Source organism: Haemaphysalis longicornis, unplaced genomic scaffold, assembly GCF_048455015.1.
Source record: "Haemaphysalis longicornis isolate Haplotype H1 unplaced genomic scaffold, Haemaphysalis longicornis Haplotype H1 scaffold_1, whole genome shotgun sequence".
NCBI lineage: Eukaryota > Metazoa > Arthropoda > Arachnida > Ixodida > Ixodidae > Haemaphysalis > Haemaphysalis longicornis.
In genome coordinates this window covers 349,195,228-349,212,534 of record NW_027526203.1, presented here as the reverse complement: position 1 = coordinate 349,212,534, position 17,307 = coordinate 349,195,228, and the positions used below count along the sequence as shown (strand labels likewise).

General features: G+C 47.5%; 1 protein-coding gene and 1 long non-coding RNA gene across 2 annotated transcripts in view; both read left to right on the top strand.

Moving 5' to 3' along the window:
- Positions 1-1,174: 1,174 nt before the first annotated feature.
- The window catches only part of LOC144154118 (Golgi-associated plant pathogenesis-related protein 1-like), a 115,059-nt gene continuing 98,926 nt past the window's right edge, over positions 1,175-17,307 (top strand). The window contains exon 1 of the mRNA XM_077685822.1: positions 1,175-1,746. Within this exon, the coding sequence (XP_077541948.1) occupies positions 1,520-1,746 (227 nt within the window). The 5' untranslated portion in view covers positions 1,175-1,519. The remainder of the gene's footprint in view (positions 1,747-17,307) is intronic.
- Positions 13,130-16,209, top strand: LOC144170718 (uncharacterized). Its single transcript, XR_013322667.1, has 4 exons — positions 13,130-13,425; positions 14,461-14,542; positions 15,015-15,101; positions 15,764-16,209. It is a non-coding gene; the product is annotated as an uncharacterized LOC144170718 (long non-coding RNA).

Below are 17,307 nucleotides of genomic sequence, written 5' to 3'. Positions count from 1 at the left end.
TGAAAAAAGACGACGTATCGCGCGCCGGGAAAGGGAAGCAGCAGCCACCGGGGGAGGGTTCTGAGGAAGAGCGACAGTGTATAACGTTCTGGCCGCGCCTTGTATACGTCGTCGCGTGGGCTCAGAGCTTCATTCCACATCGCTATGGGTGACGACGCACCAGGCCCCAGTCACGGGTGATAAATGTATTGATTTTAATCGGTCTTTTCAAAGTTTCAAATGTGCATGCAGAAGGTTTATGACTGGAAATGGTGTCGTGTATTCAGCGGCATAGAACTGTGAAAATTAATTTGCTTGAAATGTGCCTTGTGTATTTAAACACAAATTTTCGCATTGTGTGACATGTTTTTCAAATTTTAAATGTATTCATCGGGTTGTTTTCTTTTATTTTAAATGCTATGTAACGCGTGCCTTTTGTTACGTACTTGGAATGTACTCTTTGTGTTTGTGCATGACATGGAATCGTTCCGAGTTTTTGTTGTTGTTGTTTTCTTTTTTAAATTATTGTTTGAGTTCTATTCAACATGATGTTAAATGTTTGAATGTCCTATTCTAAGCACTGTGTATCGCGTGTCCTTTGTTGCGTGCTTGAGGATACGTTTTCTGCATTACCTTCTACGCTGAACTGTGGGGGGGGCAGAGGCTTTGTCAGGCATTGTGCCTATATCTCTGCCCCCCTCACGGATACCACCCGTGGAAACAACTCTGAATAAAAAAAAAAAAGACCGAGAAACTACGCCACGGCGGAAAAGGCCAGAGCAGCTGAAATACCGCTCGTTATAACCGTGTCGGGAGGAAGCGGCTGTGGATGAAGCTGCGTAGTGTTTTGGCAAGTGGCACAACTAGAGATCTCGCAGCAAAAAAAAAATCAATGTTAATTTTCTCTTTGAAGGAGGAAAACGAAAGAATCATCTCTATGAAGGAATTGGTACAGAGGCGTATGGATAAAACACAGGGGCTGTACAAATTAGTAATCCTTCTGTACGCTATGCCTGACAGCCCAGGTAAAGCTTCTGCGCATAAGGCCTCAACTGGAATGCAGCTGTTTCAAACACCTCCCCACAACATTTATAGGACAGAAGTAGTTTCCCCCGGTTCTTTTGCTATACTCAAAGTATATCGTTTCTTAAATGTTGTAACGGGGCAAGGGGGAAAATGTTGTAATGTTGTAATGGGGAAAACCAAACTGTTTCAGCGAAACTGATGGGCACAAACGGCATTATATAATGAAAACAATTCCTGAAAAGGCTGTTAAAACGATTCAGCCATCGCTTACTATTTTTAGCGTAGGCCAAATGTTCGACCACTCTAATAAAGTATCGCTATGCCCTTTCACGCGCGGGTTGTGTAACCCGGCTACGGTGATATAAAGCAAAACTGGCGCCGCCTCTCCCCAGTGCGCGCTCGTCGGAGCGAGGGAGCAGCTGTTCGTTTCTGGTGGGCCGCGAAGGGGAGACTGCGTGAAGGGAGACGCGGGGCGGGGGGAGAGGGCGGCCACCACGTGGTGCGGCGGCTGCCGATGGCTGCGGGCCGCAGTCTGTGCCGGCGCCTCCGACCGTCCAGCCCCGGGCCCGGCGGCGCACGAAGCAGCATCGCCGTTTCGGGCCTTCCCGAGCAGTGCCAGCGCGGGGTGTTCGAGCTCCGGATCGCGGTCGACACGCCGGGGGCAAACACCGACAGGACGCCAGGGGGGATCCATGGAGAGACGCGACTCTGCTGTTGCTGCTGCTGCTGCTGCTGCGTTGTGTGAGTTCACACCCCGTTGTTCGCGCCTAGCTTCGCATTTCCTCTCGGGGTTGGCCGCGCTAAGGCAGGATTTCTTATTCCTTGTCACGACGTTGCTGCGGTACTGCCGGGTTAAAGTTATTATCTGCAAGGAAAAAAAAAAAGACACCTCATTCGTGATGCGCCCATGGGGCAGAGCATTACAAGAAGCGCACGAATGCCGCAGAGGTTGTGTTGGGTGTGTTGGAAGGGTTTATATTTGAGGAGGAGCGCGACAAACGGAGACTGCAGGAAATAAACGCGCTGTACAGATGCTCGTACCCGCCCTTTGTTTCCTCTCTCTCACGCTCCTTTTCTTGTGCCAGGCAGAGAACTGAAAAACCTGTGAGAAAAATTTCGTTCTAATGGAACAAGGACTATAGTTCGATCCGAGTGTGTGCGCGTAAGTTACTCTCTCAGGTATAGTCAAGCATATTAGCAGGCCGGCTCCGCGTTAACCTACGAATGTGTACTTCTAATGAGATCGATTTTGATTTTTGCGATCTGACACTTACGCTGCCCTCGTTCTAAAAGAAGGCTTCAAGGCTGTGTACATAATAATAATAATAATAATAATAATAATAATAATAATAATAATAATAATAATAATAATAATAATAATAATAATAATAATAATAATAATAATAATAAGCAAATATAAAATGATGGAGAAAGAAATTCATGCGTGTTGTGTTTGCCAGGCCTCTAGAGCAAATCTGTCATGCCTTCAGTGTTAAATTGCAGCGGAGATGTGGAAATCAGAAACAGGCGAGCACAAAAGCTACTATGAACTCAGGACGCGTGTGTCAGGGATTCAAACTCGTCTGGAAGCAGTTGAATTGGATTGGGAAAGCAGGGAATTCGTGCGAAACATCGATGCATTGTGTAGGACCCATATCTCACCCGTAGCCGACTTCCACAATTTTTTTTGCTCCTGTCAGTTGTGCAAGTGCCTTGTACTTGACATAAATGTATTCAGGCTCACTAACCCGGGCTATAAGGAGGGATATGTTGCAATAAAAAGAGGTCAAATCATCTGGGGTCGCACAGCGTGGGCATTGTTGCAAAGAAATTTTTGTCGTTTCTGTCTGTAAATAGTTTCTACTTCTACCTTCCCTTTTTCTTTGCAACTTCGACATATGTGGGAATGGAAATGCCACTGAGCGCTTTTAGACCTGCTCTACGCTTCGCTTTTTTTTCTCAGTTTGTCTGGATACCTTGTTTTTTTGGACGTATGAGAATAGTCATTTCTTTCATGCGGTTTTCGGATAGCAAGTTACCTGCCTTCAAATAAGACAGTGGCTAGTGGGAGTCAGAGTGAAGGGATGTTGGTGCCGTAAATTCTGTTTGTTTCTTCGAAATGTCATGTTCCTCGCCCGTCCGTCGCCACGCTCTCTCTCCCGCTCGTCTAAACAGTGGGCAACCAAGCACCGTTATATTCTGAGCAGACGTAACCATCTCCATAACGACGTCACTGGTGCTGCTCACAACATCATTGAGGGCCGAGGCAGCCTGTAACTGACATCTTCAAGCGAAGGTTTTTTTGCCTCACTGATAACGACCATTCACACCAAAGCGCCTGACGATGATGATGATCGGGGGTGAAATGAAAAAATGGTTGAAGCACGAAGCTTTCTCTGGTACAAAATCAATGTCTTCAAAGCCAAAGTCCAAAGTCCAATTCGTTACGCCCAAAACGGACTTCAGAAAAGCCAACTTCCACAATGGGTTTCCACAAAGGCCCATCAAGCGCCTAAAAAAGAAAAAAAATCCCGGGCCATCTCCACTAAAGGGGTATTCACACGAGAGAGAAATCCGCCGTTTCGCTCCTAGGAGTGCGCACCACGTGACCCCTACGTCACGGTTTCTCTCCGGCGCACCGCCTCCGATGGGAGATCGGAGCTTCTGCTCGCGAGCTACAAACCCTCCGACGCTCCGCGGCGGAGGCGGCAGGATTTCGTCTGCTCGTCGGGCAGCTGACCGCGACTGAAGTTCTAGAGCGGTTGCAGGCACTTTATTTTTATCGCTTCTTAATACATTGGACGCGAAAATGCGTGGCGCACATGACAGGCGCACTGATGGAGCCGCGTATACCACCAGCACGGGCGCTTGGCGAGCGGCGGCCGCGGCTGCGAAGTGGCGCAGACCGGCGCCGGTAGCTCGAGCGACAGCTTGTTATTGCTCCCCAAGGCGCAAACAAAGCTGCGTATACGAGAAATGGGGTAATGATGTGATGGAAAGTTGCTTTAAAAATCGTCACCTGAGCCGCTTGCCAGAGCGGCGATCGAATATTCGCCGCAGTGTTAAGCCTAACATCAGTATGCGGGCAGGCCTCTCAAGCTTGGACGTTCCCTGTCTTCCCTATAGGCGGCGTAAAAATCGACGCCCCACGTGACCAACCTAAAGCGCTGTTTTCGACCATCAAGCCCACCAGACGGCGCAGGCAAAATGTTACTTTTGGTATAGAATACAAAACATTCATTCCGTGACTCAAAGAGGCCACACAGTTCGCTTACAATGTGTTATTTAAAAATACTATTAACAAGTTCCGCATCAAACATCCGTTGAGCAAAAATGTACGCAACTTTTTACGAACAGCCGACTGGTGCACCACCTCGTTTCTGAATTCGCAACCACAAAGCCGCCAATTCAAATTGAAACCGCTGCAACGGCCGACCGTTTCAATGTGCGCGGAGCACCGGTTTCGTGACTGTTATTGCTGTTATGTGCTTTTGCGTCCATCAGTTGTTGAGAGGACTGGCAAAACACGGGAATTGAGTGCTTGTGGAATGACAAATGTGGGAAATTCCGCATCGGAAGGCAGCTGTCGAGGCCAGAATATTCGATTCTTCCAACAGAAGGTGAGTGTTATGCACTCCGCTAGAAAGACGGTGCAAAGGAAACCGTTGTCGCCGTCAATACTTCATTTGTGCCCTTCGTTCGAAATCTTAGCGCAAGTGAACGAGTTGTTATGGCAAAAAAAAAATGTTGTCACGAAAGCGACGAACAATTGCAGCGATCGAAATGAAATGATGTCCTGGCCTCTGTAAACTTGCGGATGTCAATAAACGATTTGTTCTCACTTGCTGCTCACTGTGGTCTGTGCCAGTCGAGGCCATCTGGTCACCTGGCGTAACATCACTTCACTAGCGCGGCGCAAGTAAACACGCGACCAGCGTGCCAGCCAGCAGGAGCAGCCACGGCCGGACTCGACGCCCCTTTCGCGCGCGGGAGGAGGAGAGTCGAGTCCGGCCGTGGAGCAGCGAGCCGGCGGCCGCCGTGCGAGGGCAGCCATGTTATTAAGGAGCTCAAGCGGCCTGTGCAAAAAGCATCCGCCATGTTTACAAAGCCGTGTTTACAGCGCCATCAAGCGGGCGTACTGGGTAGTTCACGACGCCGCCACTACGCTTTTTCTGGCACTACAGGCAAAGCTAGACCTTTGCTTCTCTAAAATCCTCCCTGTTCTGTGATGCGGGCCTGTAGGTGGGCCGGTCGGCTGCTACTACGTCGCGCGCCGTTCTCCGCGCGGCAGCACCTGCATCGCGTCGACGACCAATTTTTGGTCGGTTGACAAGATCAGCACGTATGCGCTTAACAGAAATTGCCGCCGTCGCGGAATCGGCGGTGCTACGGCAGCTATGCTTTCGAGATAGGCGGCTGCAAACAGTGATGTCCGTCCGAAAGTCGCATCCTCCGTGTGAGCGAAGGAGCTAGCCGAGCGGAGGTCCGCCTGCGGTGACGTCACGACCTCCCTCGGATTTCTCCGCTGAAACGCTCCGTCGTGTGAATACCCCTTAACGTGAAACCTGGGTAGGGGCGGAGCATGCAGTGTATAAGTGTATTCTTGCCGCCTTGGCGTTCCTGCCAACGAAGATGAAACCGTTGGGAGTAGAGGTATACAGCTTTGCTGTGAAAGTCTCTTGTCTTTGAAGCACGAAGCTCTCTAACGTGAGGCGTAAACGAGTGCCCCGGTGTTTTTTTAGTACGCGTTACGAAGCGCTCCATCGCGAGGCGTAAACAAGTGTCTCGGTGTTTTTTTTAGTACGAGTTACGTTCTAACGCGAGGCGCAAACGAGTTTCCCGGTGTTTTAGTACCGTGACTACATGAGACGACGATTACGACGACGCCGACGACGACAGGAGGCGCCAACAGCCCCAGCCCCCAAGGGGCTTCGACCCTAAAATGCTTCCCGTGGTCAGAATTGAACCTAGTACCCCGCATTATGAAGCCGACGTCTACCCGATTGCGCCATTCCGACACGGTTGAAGCAGTTTGGATTTAGGACTTTGACTTCGACTGATGTTGCATTGGAGAAGGCTTCGCCTTTAACCATCTTTCTCTTCATAAACGCGCTTTGATATTCTTCAACATTGGGCCTGTGTGTGAATTTCATTCAAGCAAGCTAACCGCATCACTTAGCCATTCCAATTAGCCAAACGCCCGTGTGCTCAATATTTCGGCGTTAAAGATCCCGAGGTGGTCAAAATTAATCAGGAGCCCTCCACTACAGCGCGCATCATCTCCTGTGTAGCGCCGGCGCATTAAACCCCATATTCAATCAATCAAATCAATAAATGAAATTCTGCTCCCTCCCCCCATCTAAATTTCACGAACAGATGGTTTACGGCCCTTGCGCCTTTTGCTGGAGCATATATAAAAACCAACAGCAGCGGCAAATCTCGTATTGCATGGCTGACACCTTTATAACGAAATGTCGGGGTTCGGAGAAATTCCACCGGGGTCTTTTGCCGTGATGCTTCAGCTCCCGCTGGGGTCCACCAGGGGGTGGCAACCTTGATACAGCGTTACGGCGCCAATGGTCTCTGCTGCCTTGCGGGCCGGCTGCACCAGCCCCATCCGGTCTTTGCACCGGTTGCTGGCCACCAGTGCCTCCGCCCATTGCTTTAAAAAAAGCGTTCCTTCATTTGGGGACAGTCGTTGTGTTCTGGCATTCCGTTGTGTTCTGGCATGTCTGTGTGACCGAGTGGGGCATTTGGACTGCACCATGAACGTGTTTCTACATCTCGAGTGGGGTAGGTTTAAGCTAGGGAATCATATGTACCTCTCTGCAGCCGTTTCTTTTCGGTGGCTTCTGCCCTCTTCCGTGATCATCGTGGCAAAAGGTATCTCTTTCTGGTCCCTCTGCAGCATGCTAAGGTGGCCGAGTATCCCGTGGGGGTGGGCATACGTTCTTCGACGTCGGGTTCCTCGGCTGCTCGTTTTGAGGTATAGCCTCGAGCTACCGTGACCACTTTCTATCCTTGCTTGTCCCGGCGCCCACCCGGTCTTATGATGGATGATAGGTGGTTGTTCATAGGGTTTAAATACTGCGCCTTTCAGCTCGAGCAGTACATGAAGTGTGCGGTGACCTACTCTGCCGTACAGAAAATGTCGACAGGCCTCTTGGGGGACGGAAATTGCAGTAAGGGATCCGCCGGTCTGCTAGAGCGACAGCTAGCCCATCGGCTGTGTCGTAATGCTGCGACGTAGCGCGCGCGCCCATGCATGTGCGCGTGCGCGTGCGAGAGAGAGAGAGAGAGAGAGAGAGAGAGAGAGAGAGAGAGAGAGAGAGAGAGAGAGAGAGAGAGAGAGAGAGAGAGAGAGAGAGAGAGAGAGAGAGAGAGTAAACGTTATTCTGCAAAAAAAGGGAGAGCACGTGGTCGGATTTTACATTTCAGGATCCCGTTGGAGCTTACCGCCTTCTCCGCATGTTCCACCAGCCGAAGCTGCGTTTCGCTGCTGGAGCTGGCCAGTTCTCTCTCCCACTGCTCTGGGAAGGATTGGGGATTGGGTGAACATTTAGAATTTTTCAGCCACATCATGTGGTAGAGAGTGCAGATCACGCTGCAGTGTGGGCAGGTGGCGCTGTAGAGGGTGGGGTTGATGGCGTGAAGTTTAGATAAGTATGGGAACCTGTTTGCCTGCAAAAGCCTGAGTTTGTGCACCTGTTTCTTGGTGAGGGACGGGTGGGCAGGAGGATACTGTTGCCTACCGCACTTGTGGTGCTGTGTGATGCTTTGTTAGGTTACTAGGGGATGTGCCGCTTGTAGCCAGTCGCCTCGAAGTGCCCGGTAGGCTAATTCTCGGGCTGTCGTGTGGGCCATGACATTGCCACGAAGGGACGAGTGGGCAGGGGCCCAAACCAGACGAATCTTGCGTTGAGGGGCTCGCTGGAGAAGGATTCTTGCAGCTGGTCTTGATATTTTCCCGCGTTTGTAGCTTCGGCATGCTGCCTGGGAGTCAGTAATGATTGTATCGGCTGAGGTGTGGGCGATGGCAAGAGCGATGGCTGCTGCTTCTGCTTGGGTAGTGTTGATTCTAGTAAGTGTCACACTGGCGACGTGTTCGGTGCATGTGGTGACGACAGCTATCATCGTATCCATGCGAGCGTAGTCCGCAACATCTTTGAAGTTGGATTCGTGAATTATTTCTGATGCCTGTGCTCTCGCCGCACGCCTTCCTTGATGGAACTGAGGGTGCATATTCTGTGGGATGGGAGCCATACAGATATTTTGCCGTATGGTTGCGGGTATGTCTATTGCACGATTACCTGGTTCTTCTGGGGTATTGTATCCCAGGCGATCAAACAGTTGGCGTCCTGTTCGTGTGGTCGTTATACGGTGGTGCTGGTTTCCCAGATGAGCCTCTATGAGCTCCTCCGCCGTGTTATAAACTCTAGGTTTGAGGAGTCTGTCCATGGCCTTGCTGATGGGGAGACAAATTGCTTGTTTATATGCTTTCCGAATAAGTTTATTAAGTTTCTTTACGTCGCTTTTGGAGAGGATCGCATACGGGATGGTGTAATTGATGCAAGAGATGATGAAGGCTTGGACAAGTCATAGTGTGTCGCTTCCTTCCTCCCTCTAGTCTTCGTCGTTATTCGGCAGAGCATTTGAACAATTTTTCCTGTTGTTTGAGTGAGGTGGCGAATGGGTAAGACAGGTCATCCCCAGTATCTTTATGTGTGGGGAAGGCGTAATCGTAGCTCCGTCAAGTGTACTTTGGATGAATGGGCCCTGTTGTTTCCTCTTTGGCGTTTCCAGACAAGGAGAAGTTTAGATTTTTGTGGAGAGCAGCACAAACTACACTTGGCTGCGTAAGCTAGTACGATGTCAGCAGCCTGCTGAATACGATCTTGCATTTCCCCTACCGATCCTGTGCCCGTCCATAACGCTATATCATCGGCATACAGGCCATGGCGAAATTTAGGGATGGCATCTAATAATTCGGGAAGGCCGATAAGGGCGATGTTAAATAGCAGTGGAGAAAGAACTGCGCCCTGTGGCATGCCGTGGCCTCCAACATGGATGGAAGGTGACTGTGCGTCACCGATTTTCAGGACTGCTTGTCGATTGGTAAGAAAATCCGTGATGTCACTGTATGTTCTGGCTCTGCAGTGGAGGTTATTGAGATCAAGATCGTTGGATGGCTTACATTGTCAAACGGCCCTTTAAAATCAAGAGCGAGAATTGCTTTAGGCGTGTGATTATTGGTCTGCATCATTACTTCCTCTTTGAGCTGAAGAAGAATATCTTGTGCCCTCAGACTAGGTCTTTATCCGTACATGGACCTAGGAATTTGGCCGGTATCTTCTATGTATAGTTGTAGGTCACAGAGGATGACGTGCTTGAGTAGTTTTCATATGAGGGACGTTAATGGCATTGGGTGGAGATTCTCGATGTTTGGCTCCTTTCACGGTTTAGGTATTAAATGAACCTCTGCCGTCTTCCATTCCGGCGGTATGACGCCCTTTTCCCAACACCCATTCATGTATTGTACGAGGGGCGTGGCGGAGTTATGGTCAAGATTGGCATTTCAGTAGAATATGTTGTTGGGTTAGTTGGTGTATATTACTTCAAGCCACTTTGTGGCTTACATTCACAAAGTGGCCCATAATATAAAGCGTGTGTCCACAGAATATGATGTGCCCATTGCGTTCTCCGCGCCGTGCAAATTGGCGAGCCTGTGTAAGCGCATCAACGGGAAAAGAAAAACAAGTTGTTGCGAAAAGAAGTACGGTGCACAGTACGTGGACTGCAAAGTTGGTGCCACTTACCCAATACCGTTCACTTGCGGTAAGGTGTACATGGGACAAACCGGCCGATGTATAAACGACCGCCTAAGGGCGGTAATTAACACATGATTTTTTCATTAAGAATGGCACCGGGTCGCACCACTGCCTCGAGTATGGAAATGGATGTCTTCCGCGACTGAATGAAACAATCATTATTGGAAAAAGCCGTGACACCGTGGTGCGACAACTGCGTGAAGCGTATTTTATCCAAAAAACAGCGCAGGCTGTATCAGTGAAGCATCGCAATCACTGTTTTCGAATGAGTACCGGTTCCTAGACAACGTGCGGTAAAAAGATGTGATTGTTGTGTTCAGCAGTGGGTACTTTCTTTTATGATATCTTTTTAGATCTCGCATTTTTTGGTGTGCGTGCGTGCGTGCGTGCGTGTGTGCGTGTGCGTGTGCGTGTGTGCGTGTGTGCGTGTGTGCGTGTGTGCGTGTGCGTGTGCGTGTGCGTGTCGGATACGCCTCAAGCGTCGGATACGCTTCTAGTAAATATAAATGGCCCAGAAAGTGAAGGAGAACACAGTCGCCCAGATAGCCGAATTGGTAAGGCATTCGACATGTAATCGAAAGGCGTGGGTTCGGTCCCCACTCTGGGCGCGTGTTTTTCTTTCTTTCTTTCTTCTGTATAATTAAAAAAAATGTTTACTTAATTAACCGTAGTGAAAAGAAAAGAGCCTAACCACACCCCTATGCCCCCTTTGGCGTTGTAGACTGCTGACCTATCTTTCTGTATTTCGTCAACGAGCCCCTCATTTCCTTACTATATTATTCTGCGAAAGCCTAGCGAGGGTCTCGGTTCTGGCAGCCTTGATGCCTAGGTAGCATAAGAGGGCTTCCCGCCAGTAACCCGCTGATGACAGGCTGTAGACGTTCGAGTCACGCCCCGGGGGTTAAAAAGAAGGTCCCCTTCTCCCCGTGTAGTCAGAGTGGCGCTGGCTACCACCCTCAAGCGTCGGATACGCTTCTAGTAAATATAAATGGCCCAGAAAGTGAAGGAGAACACAGTCGCCCAGATAGCCGAATTGGTAAGGCATTCGACATGTAATCGAAAGGCGTGGGTTCGGTCCCCACTCTGGGCGCGTGTTTTTCTTTCTTTCTTTCTTCTGTATAATTAAAAAAAATGTTTACTTAATTAACCGTAATGAAAAGAAAAGAGCCTAACCACACCCCTATGCTTCCTTTGACGTTGTAGACTGCTGACCTATCTTTCTGTATTTCCTCAACGAGCCCCTCATTTCCTTACTATATATATATATATATATATATATATATATATATATATATATATATATATATATATATATATATATATATATATATATATATATATATATATAAGTCTCAAGGCCTCCATATTTTGATATGTCTTTCCAGCAATGCATTTATGCTTGGAGGGTAAACCGACTTTAGGGAGGTTGGTATAAGCTTAATCGTTGTCAGCTGGCTTTCCTGCGTTCTGTGTTTCGCAGTGAAGCATGCCCATCTACGGAGGGAGTATGGTTAAAGCCCCACTTTATGCTACTGTCCACCGCCTACGCCTCTTTCCCGAGTCATCTATCTCCCCCCTGCCATTTTTATTCGTGCTTTTGGGAGGAGCGATCAAGGCTTCCACGCACTGGCCGGTTTCACGCGCTCACCATTGACGTATCCGTCCTTCTGAAGGGAGATTTCGACGTGGACGTCTCACGGCCCGATGAGACCAGACTGCTGTCCTCCGTGGTCGAGCTGTTTGGGTTGGTGTATTACAGACAGTAAGATTCCTACGATCCGGGGGGGGGGGGGGTGGAAGAGGGAGGGGGGGGGAATAAACAGCCCCATGTTTGTTCCTTACAGTAAAACTGTAGTGCATTCGCAGTGTCCTCCGCCGAGACATGGTGGGTTGCACCTCTCCCCAGGGCACACCGACTTAAGAAAAAGGGCAGAACTCTTCCTGTAACCGGATCTAAATAAACCGCTTACTGTCCTCAGCCACGAAGAGACCCCTGTCTATTCTCGAGGCGGCATTCAGCAAGCCAAATGAATCGAACAAATAGAATAGATAAGGTACGACCGCCCCATATGTGGTGAAGCCCTAAATGGATGTTTACTGCTCGGTTGGACAGCGCGAAAGCGGCAGTCATACAAAAAAGGCTTGCCTTCGCCAGTCGCAAAAAGGAGCTTTCCCGGAGAGTCTGCGAGATAAAACTAACTTGCCCAACCACGACTACAATGTGCTTGACTTGATTCGAGCTCAAGGTGGGCCAACATTTTACTTGAAAGAAAAGTAATCGGAATTTCGTGGGAGTCATTTCAAAATCGCACCATTGCGACCGGATCCGGACACCGATTACGATAGTCCGCCAAAAATGAATTCGGCAACTTCGAATTAGCGCAGTTCCCCTGTATCGCTTTGATTTGTGCAGCAAATTGTGAGTTCTATACCCCTAAGAGCTGTTAGTTTTGTTTGTTCATTTTCTCTGCAGGGGAACAGCCCTAAATAGGGATAATTTTTTTTAAATCTTCCGTCGGCTTGCTTCGCCCCAATACACCTAAAACAGTGGTGTACCCAAAGAAAAAATCTTTGTCAAACTAGGCTTGGCGTGCGAGTTAGCTAAAAAATTCTAGGACACCTAAGCACTACTTATGATGTAGTGGAAGCAAAAGCGTTAGCATTGAATTCTGCAACGCATATGCCGGCATTGTGTTCGCCGCCACATTTCACAGCTACTGTTGATGTAGACGGTTCAGAGTACATGGCGGCATACACCGCATCCGTGCAACTCGTAGAACAAGTGTCTCGTGGAAGGCAGCGCGTCCATTCTAAGCGCGATTATGACGTGGTGTCACGTGCACAGTGGTGTGCACGTCCCCACTCCTTATCAGCATCGTCCCTGCTCCTGATTTGGCTCTCTTCCCTTTGCGACGCTTCCTTCCTCGTTCAGTTACTGTGACTGACAGACTTAGCCAGCCGCCCTACATACCCACTATCAGCATGACGAAAATTGCTACTCACTCAGTTGGTGCCTGTGAAATTATAGTGCTCAAATTTCTCCGGTAGTACACTCTAATCCTGGTAACCGATAATGTAACTTCTAAACGGAAGTAACCTATAAAATAAAGGTTACAATTGATTCGTTTTGATGGTTTCTTTATCCCAGTCCGTTCTAAGGGTTACAAGCGTGAGGTTAAAAGCGATTTATAGGTTACAATAATGATTTATAGGTTACATCAACAAAATCTGACATGTAACCTCTACGTTGTAACCTATAAAACGCCCTGTAACTGCTGTAACCTCTAAGAGATGCTCGTCGCGCCTTCTCTCCCGGCGGCCGTTGATTTCTCCGTTGCATGACGGGATATAGAGAAATGGCGGCGCCGGCAGGCCCGGTGGCCGCGTTTTCGCGCCACTCGAGCCTTTTAACCGCTGTGATACCCCTACGATGAAGCGAGGATTGCTGTTACAAGACTCATTTGTCGGCGTGAGTCGCGGAGGCTGCGGCGAGCCCATTTGTGACTGGCAGCGCTTCACGGCCCGTTCTTCTACGACCAGCATCAAGTTCGCATGTTGGACCAATGCCCCGGCGCCAGTGAAAGCGAACTCGGTGAGTATATTCCCTTAACGGTTTTCGTGCTTTCATTGGATGTATCTTTTCGCTGGGGACTTTTCAATTTGAAATTGCAGCATTCGAGAGGGATTTTCGTTACCTGACTGGTTGCTTCGCTGGACGTTTTCTGTTGTCCGCGACGGCAATTGAATGAACTCACGGGCTTGCGTTCGTTGCGTCAGACGGACGATCGGGAAAGCACAGATAACGGCGCCCGTGACCTGCTTTCTGCTCTGTTTGCGCGCCTTCGTCATGTGTTGAGCGTTTTGTTTACGCTGTTCGCTGCATTGGGCGCACTTGACGAGTTATTGGCCCATGTAATTGTCAGGTAGCTCTGTTTGAATAATTGATTTTTTTCCCATTAAAGTCTGATATTATCGCGCTATTCTCTGGGTATTATCATTTTGTTTCCGCCGTCGGGAAATGTTCATTTTTCTCGCTGCATATATTCGGAATGGTGTCTAGTTTATTGGTGTTGTAGTAATATATCCGGATAAACACAATGTGTGTGCTACAGAAAAGTAGTCCACTTAATGCTGCCCGAAATTTCTAAACTCACTTTTGTCCAGCACAAGCCTCTTTTTTGTGAAAGTTTGCCTTACGGCACAATAAAACGTTTTCGTATGTACAACACTCCTCATTTTTTTCATTCTTTTCTTTGAGTGGGTAAATTTGGTGTTAGACATTTTGAGACAGCGGGCCATTTCCACCATGTTAAGTGGTTTATTATTCTCATTCGCACAAATCAGTCGTTTATTTATTCGCGTGGTATTGCAGGGCAAATGATTGTCTCGCGTGATCCTAGTGTAGTGCAGTAAAGCGACTTTACAGAATGGTGGTATGTATGAGCCAGCATGCAGGCTGCTTGATTGTTGTTTTTTGATGATACAGAAATTGTGACGAATTACACAGAGACAGGTGCAGGTGTAAAAATGGGTTCTGCACCCCCATCGGATCCTGGCTGTTCAAAAAGTGTAGTTGCATCTGGCTACCTATGCTATGACTTATCAGCACTACTGTTTTTTCTTGCAGGCAGTGTTCCTTGAGCTGACAACCAGGGCTCCCCTGCGTATGACACAAGTTGAAATGAAGTCTGATTTCAGCGGAAACAACGGTATGAAAATGCAATAACTAAAACACATTCATTCAAATATTCTTTGTAAAGATGGCACCCAGGCCTGCACAGACAAAAGTATGATTCACTTGTAAAAATGCGAGGCCTTTCTTCAAGTGTTATGATGTTATATTTCGTATCTTATTTTGCCTCATGTTTAGTGACTCTTTCTATCAGTTCGTTACTACATGAACGTTATGAATTCACATAACGATTTACTCAGCATGGAGCTTTGTAGTTTTTCAGCAACTCTAGATATTCTATAAGATGCGTGGTTTTGCAGAGCCAACAAGAAGAACTCTTTTTCTAAAATAGCTCTGTAAGAAATCTCCAGTTGTTAGTGAGTGCTTGTGCTGTGTTCTTTTTTTCGTCTTGTCAAGTTTGAAGTGTTCTTTCATTATGAATGTATACCAACTGCCCAGCTCTAAAACCTATTACATTTTAACCCAAATAACCCTTCCAGTCATTACAGGTACAGACCTCCTGGGAATGCCACTTGAAGATCGGTGCAAGTTCTAGATGTATCCTCTCCCACAACACATCTGGACGAAGAAAAAATGTAAGTTGGCGATTCCTTTTTACTGATAGCCGAGGAAGAAACCACCGATAAGAACACTTTACTTAAATGAAAAACGTTTCGGCTTCCACGTGGGATCCTTGTTCAAAATGAAACTGCCAGTACAGGGTGGGGGGGGGGGGGGGGGAGGAGGATGTTTAAGTACAGCCAAAAATGTGACGCAGGTGGCGTCAGCATCGTGAAAGCATGTTTCCTGGGTTTAGTGCGACGTTCGCTCTGTTGCGTGTACTAGTGATTCCAGATGAAGGCGCGGAAACGTTTTTGTTTTCTCTTTTGCAAATGTATGTCAGTTTATCTCGTAGCCCAAAGTTTCTGCCTGTTCTGGGTGAGCATGCAGAAACATTTCGCGAGATAAACTGGAACATGGCACGATTAAAATTCGGGAAGGTTGGCCGGTATGACTATAGTGGCTTCGCGTTGTTCTGAACAATGCGGCCAAATTGCTCTGTGTAACGATTACTGAAATGATGTGAAATTATTAGGAAAGGCCGTAAATCACTCCTCTGGTGTGGCCTTTCATTTCATTCTCTGGTCTCCGTCTTCATTTTCGTGCAATATATTTTTCGTACTTCACATGCCTGTGGTTTGGTGTGAGGGGCTTATGGTTGCACTGGATTTTGTTCTTTTTCTGAAATTTTCTGTAGATGGCTCTTCAAGGTGGGGAAATCCAAGTGACGGCCCCTCACATATATACCCCCATCTGCGGCAGCAGGGAACAAGATGACCGCGGGAAATCTTCAGCGTGCCCTGATTTTGTGCCTGCTTGTGTACTACGTAAATTGCGAAGCTTGTCTCTGAATTTTTCCAAGCGCCTTTTTTCGTGCAGGAAATTATAGATACCATTTAAAGTTTGTCCAAAAGACAGATTGCAATCGGCCTAGAAACTTGTTAGTGCTGCATAAAAAACGATAACTTGGCGTGGGAATCACAACTCAGGTGGAACTGTAAAGAGGAACCTAAGAGGGAAGTGTAAAGATGGATTCGTAAAGGCGAGTGAATTTCAAGTGTAATATTAGACTGAGTGAAATGGAGAATGTAGGGAACATAGCCATAAACACTGCTTTATATGAAAAAGTGAATTTGTAATAAATGTTCTTTCTACTTTCCCACATTCTGCGTTTTTTCTGTGGGGAACCATGACAACAACACTGTACTGGGAAAGTGCGCCCCTGAGAACCATCTTATAAATGTAGCTCAAACTCGAAATAGTCTGAAATTGTTCAATGGCAGTATCCAAACAATTCGGAATGCTTTGCATACATCCGTGCAAATATTGAGGTAAAGAATTTGTATATTTGGCCATGTTTGTGAAGCTGTTCACGCAACATTTATTAAATAGGTTTAATAAGGATATATGCATAAACCGAATTTTACCTGGAAGTCTAAAGCAATATAGGAAACACCAATCCGCCCAGGAATCCGCACTCGTCCAATACTCATTAAGGAACGATAATAATGTTGGAGTGGTTCGGAGCTTTGCTTTTTAATAAATAGCCCACAGGTGTTTCATAATAATAAATGTGAATGTTCAAAACAACCGATGCGAAACTTCTGGAAATGTGCTCCTGTTAAATGCGCAAATATGTGTGCATGTACTGCAATTCTCTTTTGATAATCATGGCCTAGGTTGTCAGACAAGAATTTTTGGCTTAAGGCTATGTTATCACAACTTTGGCGTCCTTTTGAAGTATGCTATCAAGTGCATATTTCCACTCAAGCTTGGTTTCACTAAAGCCTAATGTTGTTTAATTAAAGCTCAATTTAGCAAAAGACCTATCATGCATGTTTGATACCGGTTTCTTAAACGGCACAAAGCTGATGCAAACATCAAATTTAGTTATGCCTGTTTATAGGACTTAAGCGTTGCCAATACTCACGCAGATTTTTGGGTGACAACCTGGGTAACGATTATCGAACAGGTAATGCAATGCATATATATTAAGAGAACATTTTCAAGCTTTTTTGCACTGCTGTTTTAGGAATTATAAAAGTAATTTCTCTTTTAGCCCCAGCCGTGTGGCCGGCAGTTTATTCAAGGGACGAAGAAGAGACACTCGGCGCAAAAGTTAAGACGGCGCAATGGACAGCATGGTCGCACATATCTTCCACTAACGCAATGTTTGTTTACCACGCGGGAAAGGCGCCTTGGGGGTCTCGCCACAGCGGCGCCGGCGAAAGCGCGCCTGGC